This window comes from Hyaena hyaena, unplaced genomic scaffold, assembly GCF_003009895.1.
Source record: "Hyaena hyaena isolate Hyena2069 unplaced genomic scaffold, ASM300989v1 scaffold_0, whole genome shotgun sequence".
NCBI classification, from domain to species: Eukaryota; Metazoa; Chordata; class Mammalia; order Carnivora; family Hyaenidae; genus Hyaena; species Hyaena hyaena.
This window is the reverse complement of record NW_024080632.1, coordinates 2,636,305-2,657,367: the sequence shown is the minus strand read 5'-3', so window position 1 is coordinate 2,657,367 and position 21,063 is coordinate 2,636,305. Positions and strand designations below refer to the sequence as shown.

General features: G+C 46.5%; 1 protein-coding gene across 1 annotated transcript; it reads right to left on the bottom strand.

Moving 5' to 3' along the window:
* Positions 1-424: 424 nt before the first annotated feature.
* RILPL2 (Rab interacting lysosomal protein like 2) lies at positions 425-17,336 on the bottom strand. The gene is made up of 4 exons (XM_039239478.1): positions 16,835-17,336; positions 9,286-9,437; positions 3,939-4,052; positions 425-981 (listed from the first exon to the last, which is right to left on the bottom strand). The coding sequence occupies exons 1-4, from the start codon at positions 17,168-17,170 to the stop codon at positions 957-959; spliced, it is 627 nt and encodes a 208-aa protein (XP_039095409.1). The 5' UTR covers positions 17,171-17,336; the 3' UTR covers positions 425-956.
* Positions 17,337-21,063: the final 3,727 nt, after the last annotated feature.

The window sequence follows — 21,063 nt, the reverse complement described above, 5'->3', positions numbered from 1 at the left end:
AGATCAATAGAAGTTGTGAGTTTACTTCCGGGCTCTCTATTCCGTTCTGTCGATCCGTGGTCTGGTTTCCGTGCAGGCACCACACTGTTTTGATCACCGCAGCTTGGTGGTGTATCAAGAAATCTGGGACTGTGATACCTCCAGCTTTGCTCTTCTTTCTTTCTCAAGATGATTTGGTTACTTGGGAAACTTTTGTCAAAAAATAATGATAATTTGCAGCATACTTTTTCTCTCAGAACAACACACAAAATACTGGTGTGTCATTTAGAGTCCCTGCAACATATATGCACCGTATATATACCAGCGTCTGCATATGTGTATGTACGTACATACAATTTACAGATTTGGCACCGGAGGGTCTGAACGGTTAAAGCCCATCACATAAGGTCACATAATTCTAAGAGACCACTCTGAAGCACTCAGAGAAAGTATAAAAGTCATTTTACTTTGATACAAAACCATGTAAAATCATATAAAGTCTCGTGAAGCGAAATAGAATATTCCCTACATATCCGTGAGATCATCACTGGAATGGAATGTCAATAAACATTTTTTTCCCTGCGTTTTCTCCTCCCCTCGCCCTGTGGGCTCATGTATTTTTGCTGCTACTACGTGGGAGAGACCAGGTCACCTGTGGGACCAGACAAATGGAAGGCGCATCTGCACGCTGGAGGGCCCTCTGGGAGGCCCAAGTGGAGCAGGAAGTAGGTCTTGTTTCCCTTTCGCTTTCCTTCTCCTGTCTTGCCCTGGCCGAGCCTCCGGGGGTGTCCAGCTCTGCGGCCACACAGATAATGATCACGAGAGCCTCCCCTCCTTCCTCCTCGGTGGCTTTCAGGGGAAACAAATGAGCAAGGACAGTGCACACACGTGGCGCGGAGAGATGCGTTTGGAAGTCGTGGCGTTTTGCCTTCTTGAGTCCAAATTCCACTGCCTTCGTTGTGGCCTTAGGCCTGTGTCTACTTCCCGGATCGGAAAAAGAACCTGTGTGAGAAGACAGGGGTCAGAGGGCACCACGAATGAAATGAGGGGTGCAGAGCCCTGCAGAGTCCGTAAGAGGCTCTTGCAGGCCATGGACTCAAACGTTTGCTTAGGGCTCGTTATGGGCAGACACCATCTAGGGGCTTTCCATCCATCAGCTCATTTCACACTCATAACAGCTTGATGAGCCACGTACCGTCAACGTCCCTCTTTTACAGATTAGCACACGGGGGCCCTGCAAGGTTTAGTAACAGGCCCAAGGTCACACAGTAAGTTGTGGAACAGGAGGTGGAGGACCCCAGAGCCCATGTAAATCACGGTGTTGAAAGACGGTGTCCGACGCCTTTTTTAATTTCGGGAGGTTTTACTGTGGAGGAAGCGTGCATGTGACCTCCAATTGTAAGACAGAGCTTTGCCATGAGTAAAGATCGGCATGGAAATTCTCAGATCAAACATACAGATATCCCCTGAGACACGAATACCAAACGCTCAGCGTCTCCCTCCCCCCGCCCCATGCAAAGTTTTGAAAAGGAAGCGTGCTGCCTGGGGGTTGATGGTAACACTCAGGGTCAGCGCTTGTTACTTGCAGCTACAAGGAAGACTCAGCGCTGGCTGGTGGGCTGGAAAGCCCATGACAGGAAGGTGGCTTCGTGCTTCTTGTCAAAGACCACACGCTTGAGGACCGTGAGCGGCTCTGCTAGCAGTGGCTGCGGCGGGCGCTGGACTCATATTCGGATCCAGGCCATTCTCCCCTGAGCCTGTCCCTACTGCCTGCGCCCACCAGCACCCCATCTCAGGAAGTGACATCATCGCCCGCCTCGTCATTCGTGCCAGGAACCTGGGAGTTGTTCTCAGCTCCTCCCCCCCCATCTGCTACACGTTAGTCATCAGGCCCCAAATATCTTTCTAATCCCAACACTTTCATCTCCCCCCCCCCCCCCCCCCCCCCACGTCAACACAACAGCCTTCCTGCCACCCCCTAGAATCCACTCACGCAGCAGCCGGGATGACCATGTCACTCAGCAGAGCTAAGTCATTCCGCAGCTTAAGCCCTTCCATGGCTTCCCGTTGTCCTCAGGACACAGACAAATCTTCTTGGCATATGACCTACTTTCTCAGAAAGTCATTCATTCATTCACTCATTCATTCATTCACTCAATAAGCTGGTCTGACCATGAAATTGTGGCCTCTTGCTCATTAGATATATGACCTCAGGCTGGCTTTTTTATTCTGTTATTTTTTTTTTTTTTGCCATATCAGGCTCAAAATCTAAAGGGCCCAAAGAACTCTCCTAAGAGGAACAAAGTAACCAGTAATTTATGTCTTCTGGAAGCCTTATTTACAATGGGATGTCCAGCCAATAAAAGTGCTAAATAAACACCTTCAGAAATGACACCTGGTGTGGAATGGAGATACTCTTTCATTTTATTACTTTACCCCAGGAGAGGCTTCCTTGGGAAAGAAACACACCCCTGGGCCCTGCTGTGACTATGTCCCCACACCGCCTCCACAAAGCAGCCAGAGTGAGCTTTTACACGTAAATGTGGTCATGTGGCTCTCCTGCTTAAAACCTGATGTCTTCCCGAAGTTCTTTCAGAGTGAAATTCAAGCTCCTTAGTGGGACCCTCACCATCCCTCCCCTGCACTCCAGCCTCCCCTCCATTCACCTCCTGCCTCAGGCCTTTATACCTGCTATTCCCTCTGCCAAGAATGCCCTTCTCTCAGTCTTTATGGTCTTTCAGGGCCCAGTTTGAATGTCACCTCCTCATGGAAGCCTTCTAGGACTCCCCAGAGCGTAACCCCGACCACATCTGTAAGATGTCCCTTCTTTAAATCTTTTCAGTCGCCCCTTTTAAGTGTGTGATCTGTTTCTTGCCAGGACCCTGGCAAATGCCCCCCCACCCAACCCAACACCCCTATCACTCATCCATATTAAGTGCCTGGCCCCTGTAGGCATTTGAGTTTGAGATCCCTGACGGAGGCAGCTTCTCAGTTCTTGTGCAAGAGATCGGGGGCAGGTAGCTGTCTCCAGGCCAGAGCTTCCCGAAGCAGCCACGCCAAACGGGCTGGTTGCTTCAAGGAGGGTGGGAGAAAGGCGTGCCTCGTGTAAGGGCACCTGGTGACTGAGAAGGCACCTCTCAAAGTGTGGGCCAAGGGTTCTCCACATCAGAGTTGCCTGGGGGATTTATTAGAAATCCAGACTTCTGGGCTTCATCCGAGACTTGACTTCTGAGAATCTGAATTTTAAACACGTACTGCACAATCTACGGTTGGAGGCTTAGCACCCAGAGAAATGATGGATTAACGAGGGAGCATAAACATGGAGGGCGTAGTGAAAGGAAAGTGCATTGTATGCCCCAGTGCTGGGAGACACAGGGTCCTCCAAAGTTGGAAGGAAGAGAGGTCATAAATCAGGCAACCCTACATTTTTTAAGTAAACTCTACACTCAACATGGGGCTTGAATTCACATCCCCAAGAGCAAGAGTCAGTTGCATGCTCTACCAACTGAGCCAGCCAGGCACCCCATGAGTTCCCCTTAAATTCTAATAATAATAATTATTTTTCTTTTGGTTGTAGTATTATTAGATGATAGGGAAGCAGTAGTGTAGACTCTGAACTTCCTTGAGTTCAAATCCTGACTTTGCTCTTTACTGTCTGTGTCACCTCAGGCGAATGACTTTACCTCTCTGTATCTATTTTTCTACCTGCAGAACGGGGATAATGGCAGTTTCTGCCTCCTAGGGTCACTGTTGAGAGTCCATGACTCAAAGTATGTTAAGTGCTTAGACTGCTGTCTAACAGATATTGTAATACTCCAGCTCTGAATTTTCTTCTCAGCTGCTGCGTCCCTGGCCGGACAGTAGGGCCCCTCTACCCCGGGCAGCCGGCCAGCCTCCTCGGGCCCCCACTCCTCCCTTTAGCAATTATTCGGTGGTAGTGTGGCAGCAAGGTAACTTACAACTTCCTTATGATGGTCTTCTCTTCCTTGTTACTTCTGGCATTGCCGGGCCTGGCGACACGGGCATCGTTTTCTCTTCGTCCTCCTGAGCCTTCTCTTGGTGGAAGCAGACCACTGGGGAAAAGGGGACGGATAAATGGGTTGTTTTAGTGCAGGCCTTCTGCCTGTGCAGCTCTGAAAGTGAAGGGTCTTAAAAATTATTATTACGTTACTAATAACTGAACGCTAGAGTCAGAGAGATTCTGCTTCCAATAATGAGAATCTTCCTCCCACGTTTCCAGTGCTGATCCCTCTTCTTTCCTTTTCTTGTCTAACTGCATTGGCTAGTACTTCAACCTTCTCCACCTTCTAGGAATATGACCACATATCAGTTCTCTAACTGAGGCCGTGATTTTCTAACCAATAAAGGGAGGATCACACAAGTGACTGCCTTCTACGGTTGAGTGATTGAGATTTTACACAGCACCATTCACTCCACAAATATTTAGTAAGCCACATACCATGCCAAAGCACTGGAGCAGTGAACAAAACAGGCAAAATTACCTCCTATCATGCAGTTCATATGTTTCCACTAGGGAAGGAAGCAGTCAATAAATAAATAAATAAAGTGAAAAAAATATATAGTAAGTCATATGGTAATAAGAGCTAACTTGATACTGACTGATAACATATTGAGGTCAGTTGACTCAAAGAGGACCAGACTATTTCCCTGGGCTTGCTGTACAGAAGCTGGAAGAAAGCTGTTCGCTCTCACTTGGTCAACTGGGATCGCCAGCAGCCATGTTTCTAAGATTCCTAGCAGGTGTGTTTACAACACAGGATAATGGAGCCAACAAACAAAGAGAAGCAAGGAGGAAAGAAAGAGGCACCAAGTCTGTGGTTCTAATCCTGAGACCTTCACTGCAGTTTTTTCTTTATTTCTGAAGGCAATCCCAAGATCCTTCCCAACCACGTGGCTCAGTAAATTCCCTTTTGTACTTACGCTAGTTTGAATCAAGTTTCTGTCACTTGCAACAAAAAGAAACCTGACCACAAGGAAATATTTCACAAAATTTTTAATTTTAATTTTTTGAAGTTTGTTTATTTTGAGAGAGAGAAAGTGGGGGAAAAGGACAGAGAGAAGGAGGAAGAGAGAGAATCCCAAGCAGGTTCCGTGCTGTCGGCACAGAGCCAGACATGGGGCTCGATCTCACGAACTGTGAGATCATGACCTGAGCCAAAGTCAAGAGTCAAAGGCTTAACCAACCGAGCCACCCAGGCATCCCCCAAATTTAAAAAATTTTTTATGTTAGACAGAGAGGGTGCACATGTGTACATGCAAGCAGGGGAGGGGCGGGGGGAGGAGAGACTCTCAAGCAGTTTCCAGCCCAACATGGGGCTCAATCCCACAACCCTGGGATCATGACCTGAGCTGAAATCAAGAGTCAGACACCTAACTGACTAAGCCACCTAGGCGCCCCACCTATGTCCATGGTGTTTCCCCCTCCCTACAGGTTGAATAATGTCCCTGAGAATTCGTATGTTGAAGCCCTAAGCCCCAGTGTAATGATATTTGGAGATAGGACCTTTGGGAGACAATTAGATTTAGATGAGGTCATGGGAGGGGGGGAGTCATGGTTGGATCAGAGCCCTTGTAAGAGGAGATGGCTGAGGCCTTGCTCTCTCTGCCATGTGCAAGAAGCCAGGAAGAATCAGAACTGAGGATACTGGCACCCTGATCTTGGACTTTTACCTGCCAGAAGTATGAGAAAAAAATATTCCTGTCGGTTGAACCACCCAGTCTATGGTATTTAGTTATGGCAGCCCAGCTGACTAAGACACCTCTTTAGGTATGACTGTCACAGAGCAGGGTTCATTCTTCTCTCTCCTTTGCAAAGCGTGAGCTCTTATTATTCAATATTATTATTTATATATTTACTATAGCATTAATATTAATACGGTATTAATTGATTATTAATAAAACCCCCTTCATTATCTATTGTTGCATAACACCCTAAAACACAGTGATTTGAAACAAGGACGATTTTTGATTTCTCATGATGGCTCCATTTCCTAGGGTTGGCTTGGTGGGTGATCTGGACACAGCTGGGGCACCTCACTTCTCCTTCGTGTGACCTCTCCATGGGACCGCCTTGAGCTTCCTCACAAGCATTCCACAAGGATAAAAATGCAAGCTGCAAGGTCTCCCGGCACCCTCATCTCAGAAGCCACAGAGCATTGATTCCACTCCATTCTATTGGTTAAAGCAAGTCACTGGGCTGCCCAGACTCGAAGAGAGGGGAAAACAGACTCTACCTCTTGAGGTTGGAAAAGTCTCATTGCAAAAGGCACTCGGGATGGGAAAAATCATGGCCATCTTTGGAAGCAGCCTCCCACCTCTACCTCAAGTCAAAACCATCATTAGGGGCACCTGGGGTGCTCAGTGGGTTAAGCGTCTGACTCTCGGTCTCAGCTCAGGTCTTGATCTCAGGGTCGTGAGTTCGAGCCCCCCACTGGGCTCCACACTGGTCATGGAGCCTACTTAAAACAAAACAAAGCAAAACAAACCAAGTACAGTAGAAATTGAACCTCCAAACTGCCGCAGTTGCTAGGAGAACACCTCAGCGGGCATGCTAGTTTCTCCAGAATGTAGAACCCACGTGAGTAAGCAGATTCCTGCTGTCTACTGGCCTGGCCTATACGAGACAGGACGTGCACGGCTGCTGTTCGCTGGGAATTCAGAACTAGAAATAAAGTGTGTCTCTTTATTTGCTAACGAGCTGCCCCAGCACCAGCCATCTAGCTGTTCCTGTGTTTAACCACCTGTGTCTGAAGTACTTCTTGAATGAGATACAGACAGGTCTTTCCATTAATGCAGTTCCAACCTCTGCAGATGGAAGACAATTAAGTTCCCGTCGGCAGGACTCGGGCCTTCTGAATGCGGTTTGCTAGAACTTTTTTTTTTTTTTTTTACTGTAGCGCTGCCTTCTTAATGATTCTACCTTGAGCGAATTTAAAGATAATGTCATGGGGCGGGGGCCGTTAAAGGAAAACAGTGGTATCATTTGGACTTTGCTTTGTTTTGAATCAGCCTAAGTTCTTACTTGTAAACATGGCCAATAATTAAAAGCACAGGCTCTGATAATCAGGCTGTCTGAGGTCATGACTCACTGTTGCCGCCATGAGCCGTGGGACTTTGGCAGGTCCTGACCTCACTAAACCTAAGAACACCTTGCAGGTAACGTTACCGTCACTCACCTTGCTGTGAGCACTAATGGAGATGATGCTTCGAATACACTTAGTAGAGTGCCTGGCATGTGATATACATTGAGACATATTAGCTGGCGCTCAGTTTTTTATTCTCTTGGTCTTTCCTTCTTCTGCCTTTAATGGAAACTGCTTTAACGCCACAGTTTCTCGAATTATTTAACCACAGAACCCCCTTTTCAAGAAGTGACAACATGAAAGAAAATATTTTGGGAAACAGGATGCAGATGGAGACAGCACAGTCCAAACCCAGCATGTCAACAGCTTCTTACTGCTTCTCTTGCTTGTCCTACAATCTTTTCCTTACACATGTTACTGTGATCTTTTTTCTTAAGGTTTTATTTTTAAGTAATCTCCATATCCAACATGGGACTTGAACTCACAACCTGAGATCAGGAGTCGCACAGTCTGTCGACTGAGCCAGCCAGGTGCCCCTATTGTGATCCTTTATAACTTAATTTTTATATAATTTGAAACTTACAGAAAACTTGTAAAATTAGTATGAAGGCTTCCTATGTACTCTTTAACGAAATCTCCCAATTGCTTGTCTCTGTATCTACCTACCTGCCTATCTATCCATCCATCTACTTACCCACCCATCCACCCATCTGTCTTCCTTCTGAACCACATCTTACCCCCTTATTCCTAAATATTTCAGTGTGTGTTTCTGAGAAACGAGGACATTCTCTGACATAACCAAGTAGTTCAGTTATCAAGTTACCATACTGCTATTTTATTTTATACTTTTTTTTTTTAATGTGAGCTCTATGCCCAACATGGGGCCTGAACTCACGATCCCGAGATCAAGACTTGCATGCTCTACGGACTGAGCCAGCCAGGTACTTCTCAAGTTGATCTTTTAAAACAGTAAACTGGGGGGCGCCTGGGTGGCTTAGTCGGTTAAGCGTCTGACTTTCGCTCAGGTCACGATCTCGCGGTTCGTGGGTTCGAGCCCCGCGTCGGGCTCTGTGCTGACTGCCAGCTCAGAGCCTGGAGCCTGTTTCAGAGTCTGCGACTCCCTCTCTCTCTGACCCTCCCCAGCTCACGCTGTCTCTCTCTCTCCTAGAAATAAATAAAACATTAAAACAGTAAACTGGATCTTGTCATTTCCTTGATTAAAACTTTCCAAAGACTTCTCATTACACTTACAATAAAATCAGAGCTCCTTCCTGTGGCCCACAAGGCACACTTCTACCCATGTTCCAACCTCCACCATGCTGGGTCTCTTAAATTGGCCAAGATCGTTCCCACGTCAGGTTCTTAGCACTTCTTGCTCCACTTTTGCCCTACCAATCCTTACACGGTTGGCTGCCTCTTGTCACTGACCTCAGAGGGGTCTCTGCTGACCGCTCCATGTAAAACAGGACCCCTCCACCTCCCAGCACTTTGCTGTCATATGTCACCTTGTTTGTTGGGGTTTTTAAAAGTTTTTTCATGTTTACTCATTTTTGAGAGACAGCAGCACGAGCAGGGCAGGGGCAGAGAGAGAGAGGGAGACACAGAATCTGAAGCAGGCTATCAGCACAGAGCCTGACACGGGGCTTGAACTCATAAACCAGATCATGACCCGAGCTGAAGTCAGATACTTAACTGACTGAGCCACCCAGATGCCCCTCACCTTGGTTTTAAAGATGTTGTGTTTTGTTCCTTAATTGATTTTGAGAGAAAGTGAGTGGGAGAGGGGCAGAGAGAGAGAGGGAGAGAGAGAGAGAATCCTAAGCAGCCTCTGCACTGTGAGCGGAGCGGGGCTCTATCTCACAAACCATGAGACCATGACCTGAGCTGAAATCAAGTCAGATGCTTAACCAACTGAGCCACCCAGGCACCCCATGTCACCTTGTTTTACATTCTCTAGACCACTTGTCGCCATTACCCTGCGTGTCCATTTCAGATTTCCTTGTTGATTGCTTGTCTTCCCCCTAGACTAGCATGGACTTCCTCTGTTTTGTTCCCTGCTATTCCCCAGGAATAGTGTCTGGCGTGTACTAGGTCTCCGATAAACTGGCCGAGTGGACATAAGAACAAACACATGGCACATCACGGAATTCCAGGTGGGGACTGACCCTGCGGCGCAGGGGTCCCCACGGCAGCAGAGCCCCACCTCTTATAGCACTGCAGCTCCTCCTGCACCAGCAGCAGCTGGGACTTGAGTTTGTTGCGCTCCTGGAGCACATCCCTTAGCTCCTGTAGAGTGAAGCGTGGCCGGTTGGGGTCTGTCAGGTCAACCACCATTTTGTCTGGTCCCAGGTTTACCTGTAAGAAAAGATGTTGGTCGCTTTTACAGGTTCCTCATGAAGATGGACTGTTGGGGCACCTGGGTGGCTCAGTCGGTTAAGCAGCGTCTGACTTCAACTCAGGTCATGATTTCACAGTCGTGGGTTCGAGCCCCACGCCTGGCTCTGTGCTGACAGAAACCTGCTTCAGATTCTGTCTCCCTCTCACTCTGCTCCTCCCCTACTCGCACCCTCTTTCTCTCAAAAAATAAACATTAAAATTCTTTTTATTTTTTAAAAAAATTTAAAAAAAATTTTTTTCCTGAGAAAGAGAGAGAGACAGCATGAGCAAGGGAGGGTCAGAGAGAGAGAGGGAGACACAGAATCTGAAACAGGCTCCAGGCTCTGAGCTGGCAGTCAGCACAAAGCCCAATGCAAGGCTTGAACCCATGGACCATGAGATGATGACCTGAGCCGAAGTCGGACGCTTAACTGACTGAGCCACTCAGGCGCCCCCAAAATTTTTTCTTTAAAAATACAAAAAACAAGAAACGAGGGACTGTATACTCCAGAAAGGAACATTCTGTTTTGTTTCTCTCAGGCACCCCACCGGATGGGATGCTGCCTGCTGGAAGTGTTTGGTTAATGATAAAAAAGCAAAAGTTCTAAGTACCATTCTCCAAGGAAACAGCCAAGGCTCCTTGGAGAATGGCTGATTCCAGGGCTGAAACAGGAAAACTCTAAGATGAGCCTGGGACGTTTCCTTGTGGAAGGGAACAGAATGTCAAAATGAGAGTTTGAAGGAGCTGCCACTGGCCAGACTGACAACAATTTGAGTATCAAAATAAATAATAACAGGGACGGACAATAACAGTTCACATAAAAAGAGAATTCAGGAGTTCATACTTCAAATCTAAATTAACTAATTAATGGGGATGTGATGGTTAATTTTATGTGTCTACTGGCTGGGCTAGGGGATGCCCAGATAGCTGGTTAAACATTTCTGGGTGTGTCTGTGAAGGTGTTTCTGGAAGATATTAGCATTTCGTTTGATGAGCTGAGTAAAGCAGATGGCCCTCCCTGGGGGGGGGGGGGGGGGGAGTGGGCATCATCAAATCCACTGAGGGCCCACATAGAAGGAAAGGGGGAAACAAGGTGAATTTGAGCTCTGTCAGTTTATACGGGGACGGGGGGTCCCTTCTACTCTTGCCCTCAAACGTCAACACTCCTGGTTCTCGGGGTTTTGAATCCAGAGCAGGATTTTCACCATCAGCCCTCCACCCCCAGTTCACAGGACTTACTGGTTCTCCAAGTTGCAAACTGCAGATTGTAAGTAAGATTTCTCAGCCTCCATAACTGCATGAGCCAATTCCTCAAATAACTATCCTCTTTATATTGGCAGCTATTTCCCTAATTGGTTCTGTGTCTCTGGAGAGATCTGATGAGTACAGGGGAGGAGGGGAATTCATACTTTACAGCAGAAGGCCAATTAATAAGTGCAGAAGATGACTGAGTAAAAAAAAAAAATCATTGTTTGCAACCAACTTAGTAATAATTGATTCAGGCAAGACTAAAGAATGGATCGAAAACTTCTGGGTGAGAATTTGTTAAGGAATAGACTGTTGTGCACAGTTTCAAAGCATTTTCCCATAACTACTTATAAATTACAGAGGGAATAAAGGCACTTTTACAGTGCAGAAATCTTGAAGACACCACGTTAATCAAGTGATGCAAGTTAACATCACTAATAATGACAAACTGAATCAGGTGCCTCCTGATACAATGCACTGAGAAGGACACAGCATCTCTTCCTGCTAAACGTGTATCACTTAAATCTAACCATGACACATCAAAACAAACCTAAGTTGAAGGACATTCTACAAACCAACTGATACATAATAAAAAATGTCAAGGTTTAAAACACAAGGAAAAGCTGAGGAACTCTTCCAGATTAAAGAGATGTGTCAACTAAAGGTACCGTGTAACCCTGGACTGGATCCTGCAGCAGAAAGAAGATGCCATAAAGGACATTATCATGAATTTTTGAATAGGGATAGTATCTTAGATCTTAGTATTCTATCACTTTTTTTCCCCTGAATTTGATCATTTACTGTGGTGATGCAATAGTACGTCTGGTGAGATTTTAGGGTAAAGGACCCTAATCTTCTACTAATCCTGCAACTAAAGTAATGTCTGCTCAAATAGTTGAGAAAAACTGAGTGAATAAATAATACACATAAATATTATTTTTCTATATGCATGTATACATATACGTATTTGTGTTTTGTGTGGGTATATAAATACTTTGACATATATCTTCTTTGTCATTTTTTTTTTTTGAGAGAGAATGAAAGCCAGGGAGAGGGGCAGAGGGAGAGAGAATCCTAAGCAGGATCCATACTCAGCAGGGAGCCTGAAGAAGGGCTCAAATCCCACAACCCTGGGATCATGTCCTGGGTTGAAATCAAGAGCTGGACACTCAACCGACTGAGTCACCCAGGCACCCCTATATCTGCTTCTTTATCAATTAAGGCGAGCTAGGGGCACCTGTGTGGCTCAGTTGGTTAAACATTGACTCTTGATTTTTGGCTCACGTCATGATCTCACGGTTCATGAGTTCAAGGCGCGCATCAGGCTCTGTGGTGACAGTGCGGAGACTGCTTGGGATTCTGTCTCCCTCTTTCTCTGCCCCTCCCCGGCTTGCTCCCTAGATCTCTCTCTCAAAATAAATAAACTTTAAAAAATAATAATGTGATCTAGATGCAGACTTGGTAAGATACTGAACAAAAACAAAGCTTTAAGATGGGAACTATTTAGTTACGGGGCATGAAAATACCTGTGGTTCCCATTGGTGATTTTGCCACAGGTATTGCTGATATTACTGTGGTTTGCTGTCTACATTCACAATTGAAGAAAATGACCCATTTCAGTTGGAGGTTAATGAAAGTATATTTTTTTCCCATGCAAGGGCACGGACCTCTTGGATTAGAATCACAATCCCCTTGGGCAACTAAGAACTTTGAGTTATGCGCTCTCAGGCAGAACAATTGAAAATGCTGTACAAGGGAAGTTTTCAAACCATTAAAAGATGAGGAAGCTCTTCACTCTGACTTAATTCAACTTTCATGCTGTGAACTGAAAATATGCAAAAGGCAGAACTGGGTATATGTTATAATACCATTTGTGGGAAAAAGGAAAAATATTTTCATATCTGCTTCCGTTCACATAAAGTATCTCTGGAAGGATACACAAGAAACTGATCATTTTAATTTTTTCCAGGGAGGCTAAGTGGGTGGCTGGGGGTGGAGAGAAGTGGGAAGGTAGAGTTTTCAAGGCAAACACGTTTTTACCTTTTGAACTTAAAATTTACTTATTTATTTATTTAAAATTTATTTCTTTATTTTGAGAAAGAGAGAGAGAGCAGGGGAGGGGCAGAAAGAGTGAGAGGGAGAGAGAGAGAATTCCAAGCAGGCTCGACATGGGGTTCAAAACCATTAACCGTGAAATCATGACCTAAAGCAAGAAACCAAGAGCCAGACACTTAACTGACTGAGCCACCCAGGTGCCCCTGAACTTAAATTTTTAAAAGAGAAAGGAAAAAACTACCTCACACCCATTAGGGTGGTTATTGTAAACAAACTAAACAGAAAAAAACAAGCATTGAAAGGAGGTTGAATTCTTGTACTGCTGTTGGGAATGTAAAATGGTGCAGTCACTATGGAAAACCATATGGCAGATCCTTAAAAAATTAAAAACAGAATTATCCCATAATCCAGCAAATACAGTTCTTTTTTTTTTTTAATTTTTTAAATTTATTTCTTTCTGACAGAGAGAGAAACAGAGTGTAAGCAGGGGAAGGCAGAGAGAGAGGAAAACACAGAATCCAAAGCTGTCCAGGCTCTGAGCTGTCAGCATGGGACTCGAACTCATGAATAGTGAGATCATGAACTGAGCCCAAGTCAGACACTTAACCAAATGAGCCACCCAGGTGCCCCCAGGAATTCCACTTCTAATTATATAGCAGTGAAAGCTATGAAAGCAGTGAAAACAGGGGCTTACAGAGATATCTATACCTCCACGTTCAGAGCAGCCTTCTTCACACTAGTCAAAAAGTAGAAGCAAGCCAGGCATCCACCCCAACAGATTCATGGACAAACGAAAGTGAGATCTCCACACAATGGACTATTATTCAACTGTTAAAAGGCAGGGGATTCTGCCACCTGCTACACCATGGATGATCCCTGAAGACACTGTGCTCAGTGAAATAAGCCAATGACAACAGGAAACACAATTCTCTCTTTTTAAAATTTTTTAAAAATGTTTTTATTTATTTCTGAGAGAGAGGGAGGCAGCGTGAGCAGGGGTGGGTCAGAGAGAGAGGGACATATAGAATCTGAGACAGGCTCCAGGCTCTGAGCTAGCTGTCAGCACAGAGCCCGACACGGGGCTCGAACCCACAAACATGAGATCACAACCTGAGCCAAAGTCGGATGCTTAACCGACCAAGCCAATCAGGTGCCCCACACACAATTCTCTTACACGAAGTAGCTGGAATAGGAGAATTCATGGAGACAGAAAGTAGACATGGGATGGGGCACCTGGGTGGCTCAGTTGGTTAAGCGTCCAACTTCGGCTCAGGTCATGATCTCACAGTTCTTAAATTCGAGCCCCACAATGGGCTCTGTGCTGACGGCTCAGAGCCTTGAGCCTGCTTGGGATTCTGTGTCTCCCTCTCTCTCCCCCTTCCCATCCACACTGTCTCTCTCTCTTTCAAAAATAAACATTAAAAATTAAAAAAGAAAGACAAGGGGAGGGGGAATAAGGAGCTGGTGTTTAATAGGGACAGAGTTTCAGTTTTGCGAGGTGAAAAGAATGCTGCAAGGCTAGTGGTGATGGCTGCACAGCAGTGTGGATGTACTTCAACGCCACTGCACTGCGCTGCGCACTTAAAAATGGTTAGGGTGGGGGCACCTAGGTGGCTCAGTTGATAAAGCGTCTGACTTCGTCTCAGGTCATGATCTCACGGTTCATGGGTTCAAGCCCCGTATCAGGCGCTGTGCTGACAGCTCAGAGCCTGGAGCCTACTTCAGATTCTGTGTCTCCCTCTCTCTCTCTGATCCTCCCCTGCTCACTCTGTCTGTCTGTCTGTCTGTCTCTCTCTCAGAAATAAATAAAACATTAAACAAATTTTAAAAAAATGGTTAGGGTGGTAAATTTTATGTGTACAATTAAAGTTAATTTAAAAAAGAAAGAAAAGAAGATGTATTTTTATGAACTGCCTAGTGGTGCTAAACATTCTTTCTCTTTGCCCTTTTCCCCACCCCTGTTCTTAAGGCTTATGGTTTGGGAGGGAAATGCCATCTCATCTGCCACCTGATAAAGCTTGTCCGCGGTGCCCCACTGCAGGAAACCCCCCGGGCCCTGGGCACAGCCTGTACATGGTCCGTGTGGGGCTCCCTCCGTATCCTTGTTCCTAGAGCCGGAGGTGGCAGGAAAGAGCTCAGAATGCGAGCTGAGCCGTCCTGACAAAGACATTCAACTTCTCTCGAGTCTCCAAAGCCAGGCTACGAATGATACTCATGACACTCAACCACCTCATATGATGGACACACTGAAGCAGAAATTTATCTACAAACACTGCTGTCATCATGACGTATGAGTGGGTGAAATAAAAGTGTGTCAAGGAAGCGACCAGAAAACTTCACTTTTTTCCCTGTGAATGTCAGCGGCCCTGTTCTGTTGTCCTTTCCCGGCACACTTCTTGGTTTGTGATGTGGTTACTGCAGTTCCGGAGGTGAGGGTGCTTAGCTCTCCCACTAGATGTGAGTTCTGTGGGCACAGGCTCCTGGCTAATTTAACCTCTGCAGCCCCACGATCCAGCCCTATGGAGTCCCCATCAAATGTCATTCCAACAAATAAGATCAAAAGTCTGCACTTACTGTGCAGAGGTTAAGACTAGTATCTCTGAGCTCAAATCCTGCCTTCTTCTCTTACTTGAAGTAAGTCTTCTGGCAAATTACTTAACTGTTCTATGCCTCCGTTTCTATAAAATGGATATGCTAACAGTAAGGATTCAGTGAGATGGTCCACTTAGAACAGCTTTTTTTTTTTTTTTAACTGTGGCTGGAGACCACTAGTAATTCATGATATTAACTCAATCAATTGCAACAAGAATTTTAAAACTCATAAAAATAGGGGTGCCTGGGTGGCTCAGTCGGTTAAGCAGCAGACTTTGGCTCAGGTCATGATCTCACACTTTGTGCGTTCGAGCCCCACATTGGGCTCTGTGCTGACAGCTCAGAGCCTGGAGCCTGCTTCCGATTCTGTGTCTCCCTCTCTGCCCCTTCCCCGCTTTCACTCTGTCTCTCTCTCTCTCTCAAAAATAAATAAAGATTAAAGAAAAAAAATTTAGATTAAAGAATACTTTTAAAAAATCATAAAAATGGAATAGGCAAGTGTGATTGTACATCATGTTTAATAAGGGTGAGTTAGGGTAAGTTGTTTCTTGAAATTTGTTTCATTAATATTGGGTAGTGATATAGTGGGTAATTCTGTAAAATAGAAATATACATACACTAATCTTGAGTTTATAGCTGGATGATTTTTTTAAAAACTTATTTATTTTAAGTAATCTCTACCCCCAAGTAGGGCTTGAACTCATGACCTCGGAGATCAAGAGTCACACGCTGCTCTGACTGGGCCAGCCAGGTGCCCCTAGCTCGATAATTATTAACATAGGTATACACCCATGTAACCACGCCCGGATGAGCTCCCCATGTACCTCCCCCCTGCTCCCTCCCCCAACTCTCCCCTCCCTGGGGTTATCACCAATCTGTCTTCTATGGAAACAGGTTACTTTGCCTGTGCTGCAGTTTCACATAAACGCACAGCGGACTCTCTTGCGCGTGTAACACGGGTGAGGTGGTGTCCACAGTGGCTCTTCTCCCCTGGTGTGCACTATTCCACTGTGCGACTATACCGCAAATGTAAAATCCATTCTTCTGCTGTGTTTGCTCCGGTTTGGCACAATTCTGAAGAAAAGCCCTCTAGACATTCTTGTAGGTGGTCTCGGCACTGGTTTCTCTCCCCTAGAATTTATTACTTACTCTAGGTCGAGGTTTTCACAATGTTGATGGAACCTGGTGGAAATGTAGATTCCCAGGTCCCACTCCAGACCTGTCGGATCGGAAACTCTGGGGCAGGGGCCCAGCGACGTGTGTTTTAACCAACACCCCAGATTCCGCTCACGCTAAAGCTGGAGAGCCTCTGCTCTAGGTCACGTCAAAAATGCTGGAAGGCCCAGATTCAGAACAACACTCGGCCCAGGGCCCAGCACCTAGTAAGTGCTCAATAAATGTACCTCTCCGAATGCTTCTATCTGCGGATTGGCTAGGCGCTGTGGTTGTGTCCAGGGGCTGCAGGCCCGTGGGTACTCACCTCCCCGCCGGCCGCCGGGCCCTCGGTCCGCAGCCCCTCCACCTCCTTCTTGAGGCTGTCCCTCTCCATTCTCAGCTCCTCCACCGTCAGGTTGCCCTCATTCACCAGCGTCTCCAGCATCTCCAGGACGCGGACGATCTTGAACTGCAGCTGTGTCACCCGGGGGTCGCTGCCCAGGGCCATCAGCTCGCGGCCCATCACGTAGGAGATGTCATACACGTCCTCGGCGGTCAGCTGGAAGGGGCTCTTGCCCAAAGCCCCCTCGGGCCCAGCCTCGTCTCCTTCCTCCTCTTCTTCCTCCTCCTCCTCCTCTTCTCGCAAAGGGGGCTCCTCCATGGCCGCCCAGAGCCCGGCAGCCACAGGAGCCGCTTTCTCACAACCCCCTCAAGTCTAACTTCCTCCCGGCGCAGAAAACTTCCCGCAGGCGGAGACCCTGCCCGCCCCGGGCCCGGGGGTGGCCCAGGAGCGGCCAATGAGCGCGGCCGGGGGGGGGGGGGCGGCACAGAGGCGGGGCGCCGCGGCTCGGGGCCGGGACGCCGGGGGCACGCGCCCCGCCGAGGACCGTGCAGGAGGCCGGCCCCCAGGATGTGGTTTGGGGCCAGAAAAGACAACAGAAGGGGAGGGCAGGCGAGAAGAGGAACGCAGAGGTCGAGGGGTGACCGCGATCGCTCCTGGCTGGGGGGGGGGAGGGGGTGCAAACCGGGAAGGGGGAGGGGCCGCCGCCTGAGCCCCACCCCCGGGGCCGGCCGCCGCCGCTGCCGGGTTTCCATGGAGACGCGGCGGAGTTTCCACCGCCGGTTAAAGGGAGGTGAAAAGCCCAGCACTTTTTCTTCTGTGCTCACGCTTTCCAGCCATAGAATTTGCATCGTACGTGGGGGAAGATCCGGCTCTCTGTGGGGGTGGGGGTACTCTTCGGAAGCCCGTCGCACAACGGAGGACTGCGGCGGGCGGCTCGCGCGGGAGTCGGGAGCCCCGGGGGGCGCGCAGCTCCGGGGCCGGATGTCGCCAAGACCCGCGTGTGGCATCCGACTCTCCGCGGAAGGGAGACTCCCTGCGCTGTGCCCTTGGCCGATTCCGGGCTCCTCCCCTTCGGCAGGGTCGCCGAGTGGCGATTACTTAACCCTCAGCTTCCTGCTCGCGCAGTCAGAGCACTTAGTGGTGAGGTGGCCGCAGGAACGTACGCGGTGAGGTCGTGAGATACTGCATGACAGAAGCACGTCGGAGGCACGCAGAAAGCGTTAGCGGCTGTTCGTCATTCTGTGCAACAAACAGCAAACTTGTGTGGGAGACACTGGCACGCGGGCTGGGGTCTTAGAGGTAATAAGACCACAATCACTGTGCTAGGAAAAGTAGAAAGCATTCTACAGACTGGGCCTTAGTAAGAATATTAGCAGTGTGGATTACAAAACGAGTGTTGAGGTTTGATTAGAAATCTGTAAGAGTCATAGGCAGAAAACTCCGCAATGCTGCTTGGCTTTCCCAGGAATATATTGCTAGCTTTCTTGGGGGTAGTTGTACCTGATTTTCTCCACACTGAGGTTCTAGCATCACAATGGTGAATGGCCACGGGTAAAACAAGCAAAAAGCAAAGCAAACAGAATAGACACTATTTTCAGGGGACAATGTTCTAAAGACTGGAGCCAGGCTCCTGGGCAAGGACTCAGTAATCCATAAATCACAGAGGTGACAACGTCCAGTGATTAAATAAGGAGATAAAACGTTGGACTTGCCATAAATAAAATATGGTATATCCAAACAATGGAATATTATTCCACCATAAAGAGGAATGAAGGAATAAAATAGAGTGCCCAGAAATAAACTCCTGCAAATATGGTCCAATAATTTTCAATAAGGGTGCCAAGACCATTCTTGAGGGGGAAAGGACAGTCTTCTCAACAAATGTTGTTGGAAAAATTGGATAGCTACATGCAAAAGTATGAAGATGGACCCTTGCCTTACACGATATATAAACATTAACTCAAAATAAATAAAAAGCATAAAACTATAAAACTCTTAGAAGAAAACATAGAGGAAAAGCTTCATGTCACTGGATTTAGCAATGATTTCTTCAAAAGCACAGGCAACGAAAGAACGAATACATAAACAGGACTACATCAACACTCAAAACTTGTGCATCCAGGGCACCTGGGTGGCTCAGTAGGTTGAGCATCTGACTTCGGCTCAGGTCACAATCTTAGAGTTCATGAGTTCGAGCTCCACATGGAGCCCAATTATAATCCTCTCTCTCCAGCTCTCTCTCTCTCTCTGTCCCTCCCCCACTCACATTCTTTCTCAAAATTAAAAAAAAAAAAAAAAGAACAGGGGCACCTGGGTGGCTCAGTTGGTTAAGCAGCCGACTTCGGCTTAGATCATGATCTCATGGCTCTCGAGTTCGAGCCCCTCGACAGGCTCTGTGCTGACAGCTCAGAGCCTGAAGCCTGCTTCGGATTCTGTGTTTCCCTCTCTCTCTGCCCCTGAACTGCTCACACTCTGCCTTTCTCTCTCTCTCTCTCTCTCAAAACTAAAATAAAAACATTAAAAAAATTAAAAACCCAAGATTAAACAAAAAAACCTTGTGTGTCCTAAAGTATTTATAAAAATAAGAAAATAAGACTTGTGCATCCAAGACCACAATTAAGTGAAAAAGCAGCCTACAGAATGAGTAAATATATTTGCAAGTCAAATCTGATACGGGGTTATTAGAGGTTATTATCCAGATTATATAAAGAACTCCTACAATGCAGTAATGAAAAAAAACCTAGGAGCACTTGGGTGGCTCAGTTGGTTAAGTGTCCTACTCTTGATTTAGGCTCAGGTTATAGAGCTTACTTTTTTTTTGTTTTTAGTTCATTTAATTTACTTTGAGAGAGAGAGAGAGCACATGAGCATGAGTGGGGGAAGGGCAGAGAGCAAGGAAAGAGAATCCCAAGCAGGCTCCATGCTGTCAGTGTGGAGCCCAATGTGGGACTGGATCTCATGAACAGAACTGTGAGATCACGACCTGAGCTGAAACCAAGAGTTGGCCACCCAGGCACCTCTGGAGCCTACTTAAAAACAAACAACCTAGATAAAAAATAGGTAAACTAAAAATAGGTACAAAATCTTAAAAAAAAAAAAAATTTTAATGTTTATTTATCTTTGAGAGAGGGGGTGGGGAGGGAGGGAGAGAGACAGAGTGTGAGCAGGGGAGGGGCAGAGAGAGAGGGAGACACAGAATCTGAAGCAGGCTCCAGGCTCTGAGCTGTCAGTACAGAGCCTGATGTGGGGCTTGAACTCACAAACTGTGAGATCATGACCTGAGCCGAAGTCAGAAGTGAAACTGAGCCATCCAGGTGCTCTAGAAAAATAGATGCAAAATCTTTAGCAAGATATTAGCAAACAGAAGTTAGTATTACATAAAAATTATTATATGCCATGACCAAGTAGGGTTTGTTCCAGGGATGCAAGGCTGGTTCAGAAAAAATAATCTGTGCAATCCACCGTAGTGACAGGCTAAAGATTACACACACACATATACACACACACACACACACACAACTTCTATTAGAGCTAATAAACAGCTCAAGATTCCAGGATACACGATCAATATACAAAAACCAATTGCATTTCTATACGCTTGCAAGGAATAATCTGAAAATGAAATTAAGAAAACAATTCCACTTAACAATGGCATCAAAAAGAATAAAATACTTAGAAATAAATTTAACAAGGGGCGCCTGGGTGGCTTAGTCGGTTAAGCGTCCGACTTTCGCTTAGGTCATGATCTCGCGGTTCGTGGGTTCGAGCCCCGTGTCGGGCTCTGTGCTGACTGCCGGCTCGGAGCCTGGAGCCTGTTTCAGTCTGTGACTCCCTCTCTCTCTGACCCTCCCCTGCTCACGCTGTCTCTCTCTCTCTCTCTCTTAGAAATAAATAAAAATATTTAAAAAAAAAAAAGAAATAAATTTAACAAATGAAGAAGACTTGCACGCTGAAAACTACAAAATGGCATTCAAAGGAATTAAGATGTAAATAAATGGAAAGACATCACGTGTTATAAATTCTAACAAGATGGTTGAGATGGCAATATTCTCCATCTTACATTTCCAATTAATCTCCAGAATCAACACAGTCCCTATGGAAATCTGTGCAGAAAACAGTGACTATAGCAGGCCCGAGAAGGCTCTCATTGGGAAATCCTTCTTTCAAGGTTGGCCTTGGTTAGGATCTGGGAACTTGCGTTTGTGGAAGGT

Coding starts and splice junctions, on each gene's coding strand:
- RILPL2 (XM_039239478.1), bottom strand. CDS start 17,170: ATGGAGGAGCCCCCTTTGCGAGAAGAGGAGGAGGAGGAGGAAGAAGAG. Junction 9,438..16,834: donor GCCCGGCGGCCGGCGGGGAG/GTGAGTACCCAC, acceptor CTTTTCTTACAG/GTAAACCTGGGACCAGACAA. Junction 982..3,938: donor AAGACCATCATAAGGAAGTT/GTAAGTTACCTT, acceptor CTTCTCACACAG/GTTCTTTTTCCGATCCGGGA.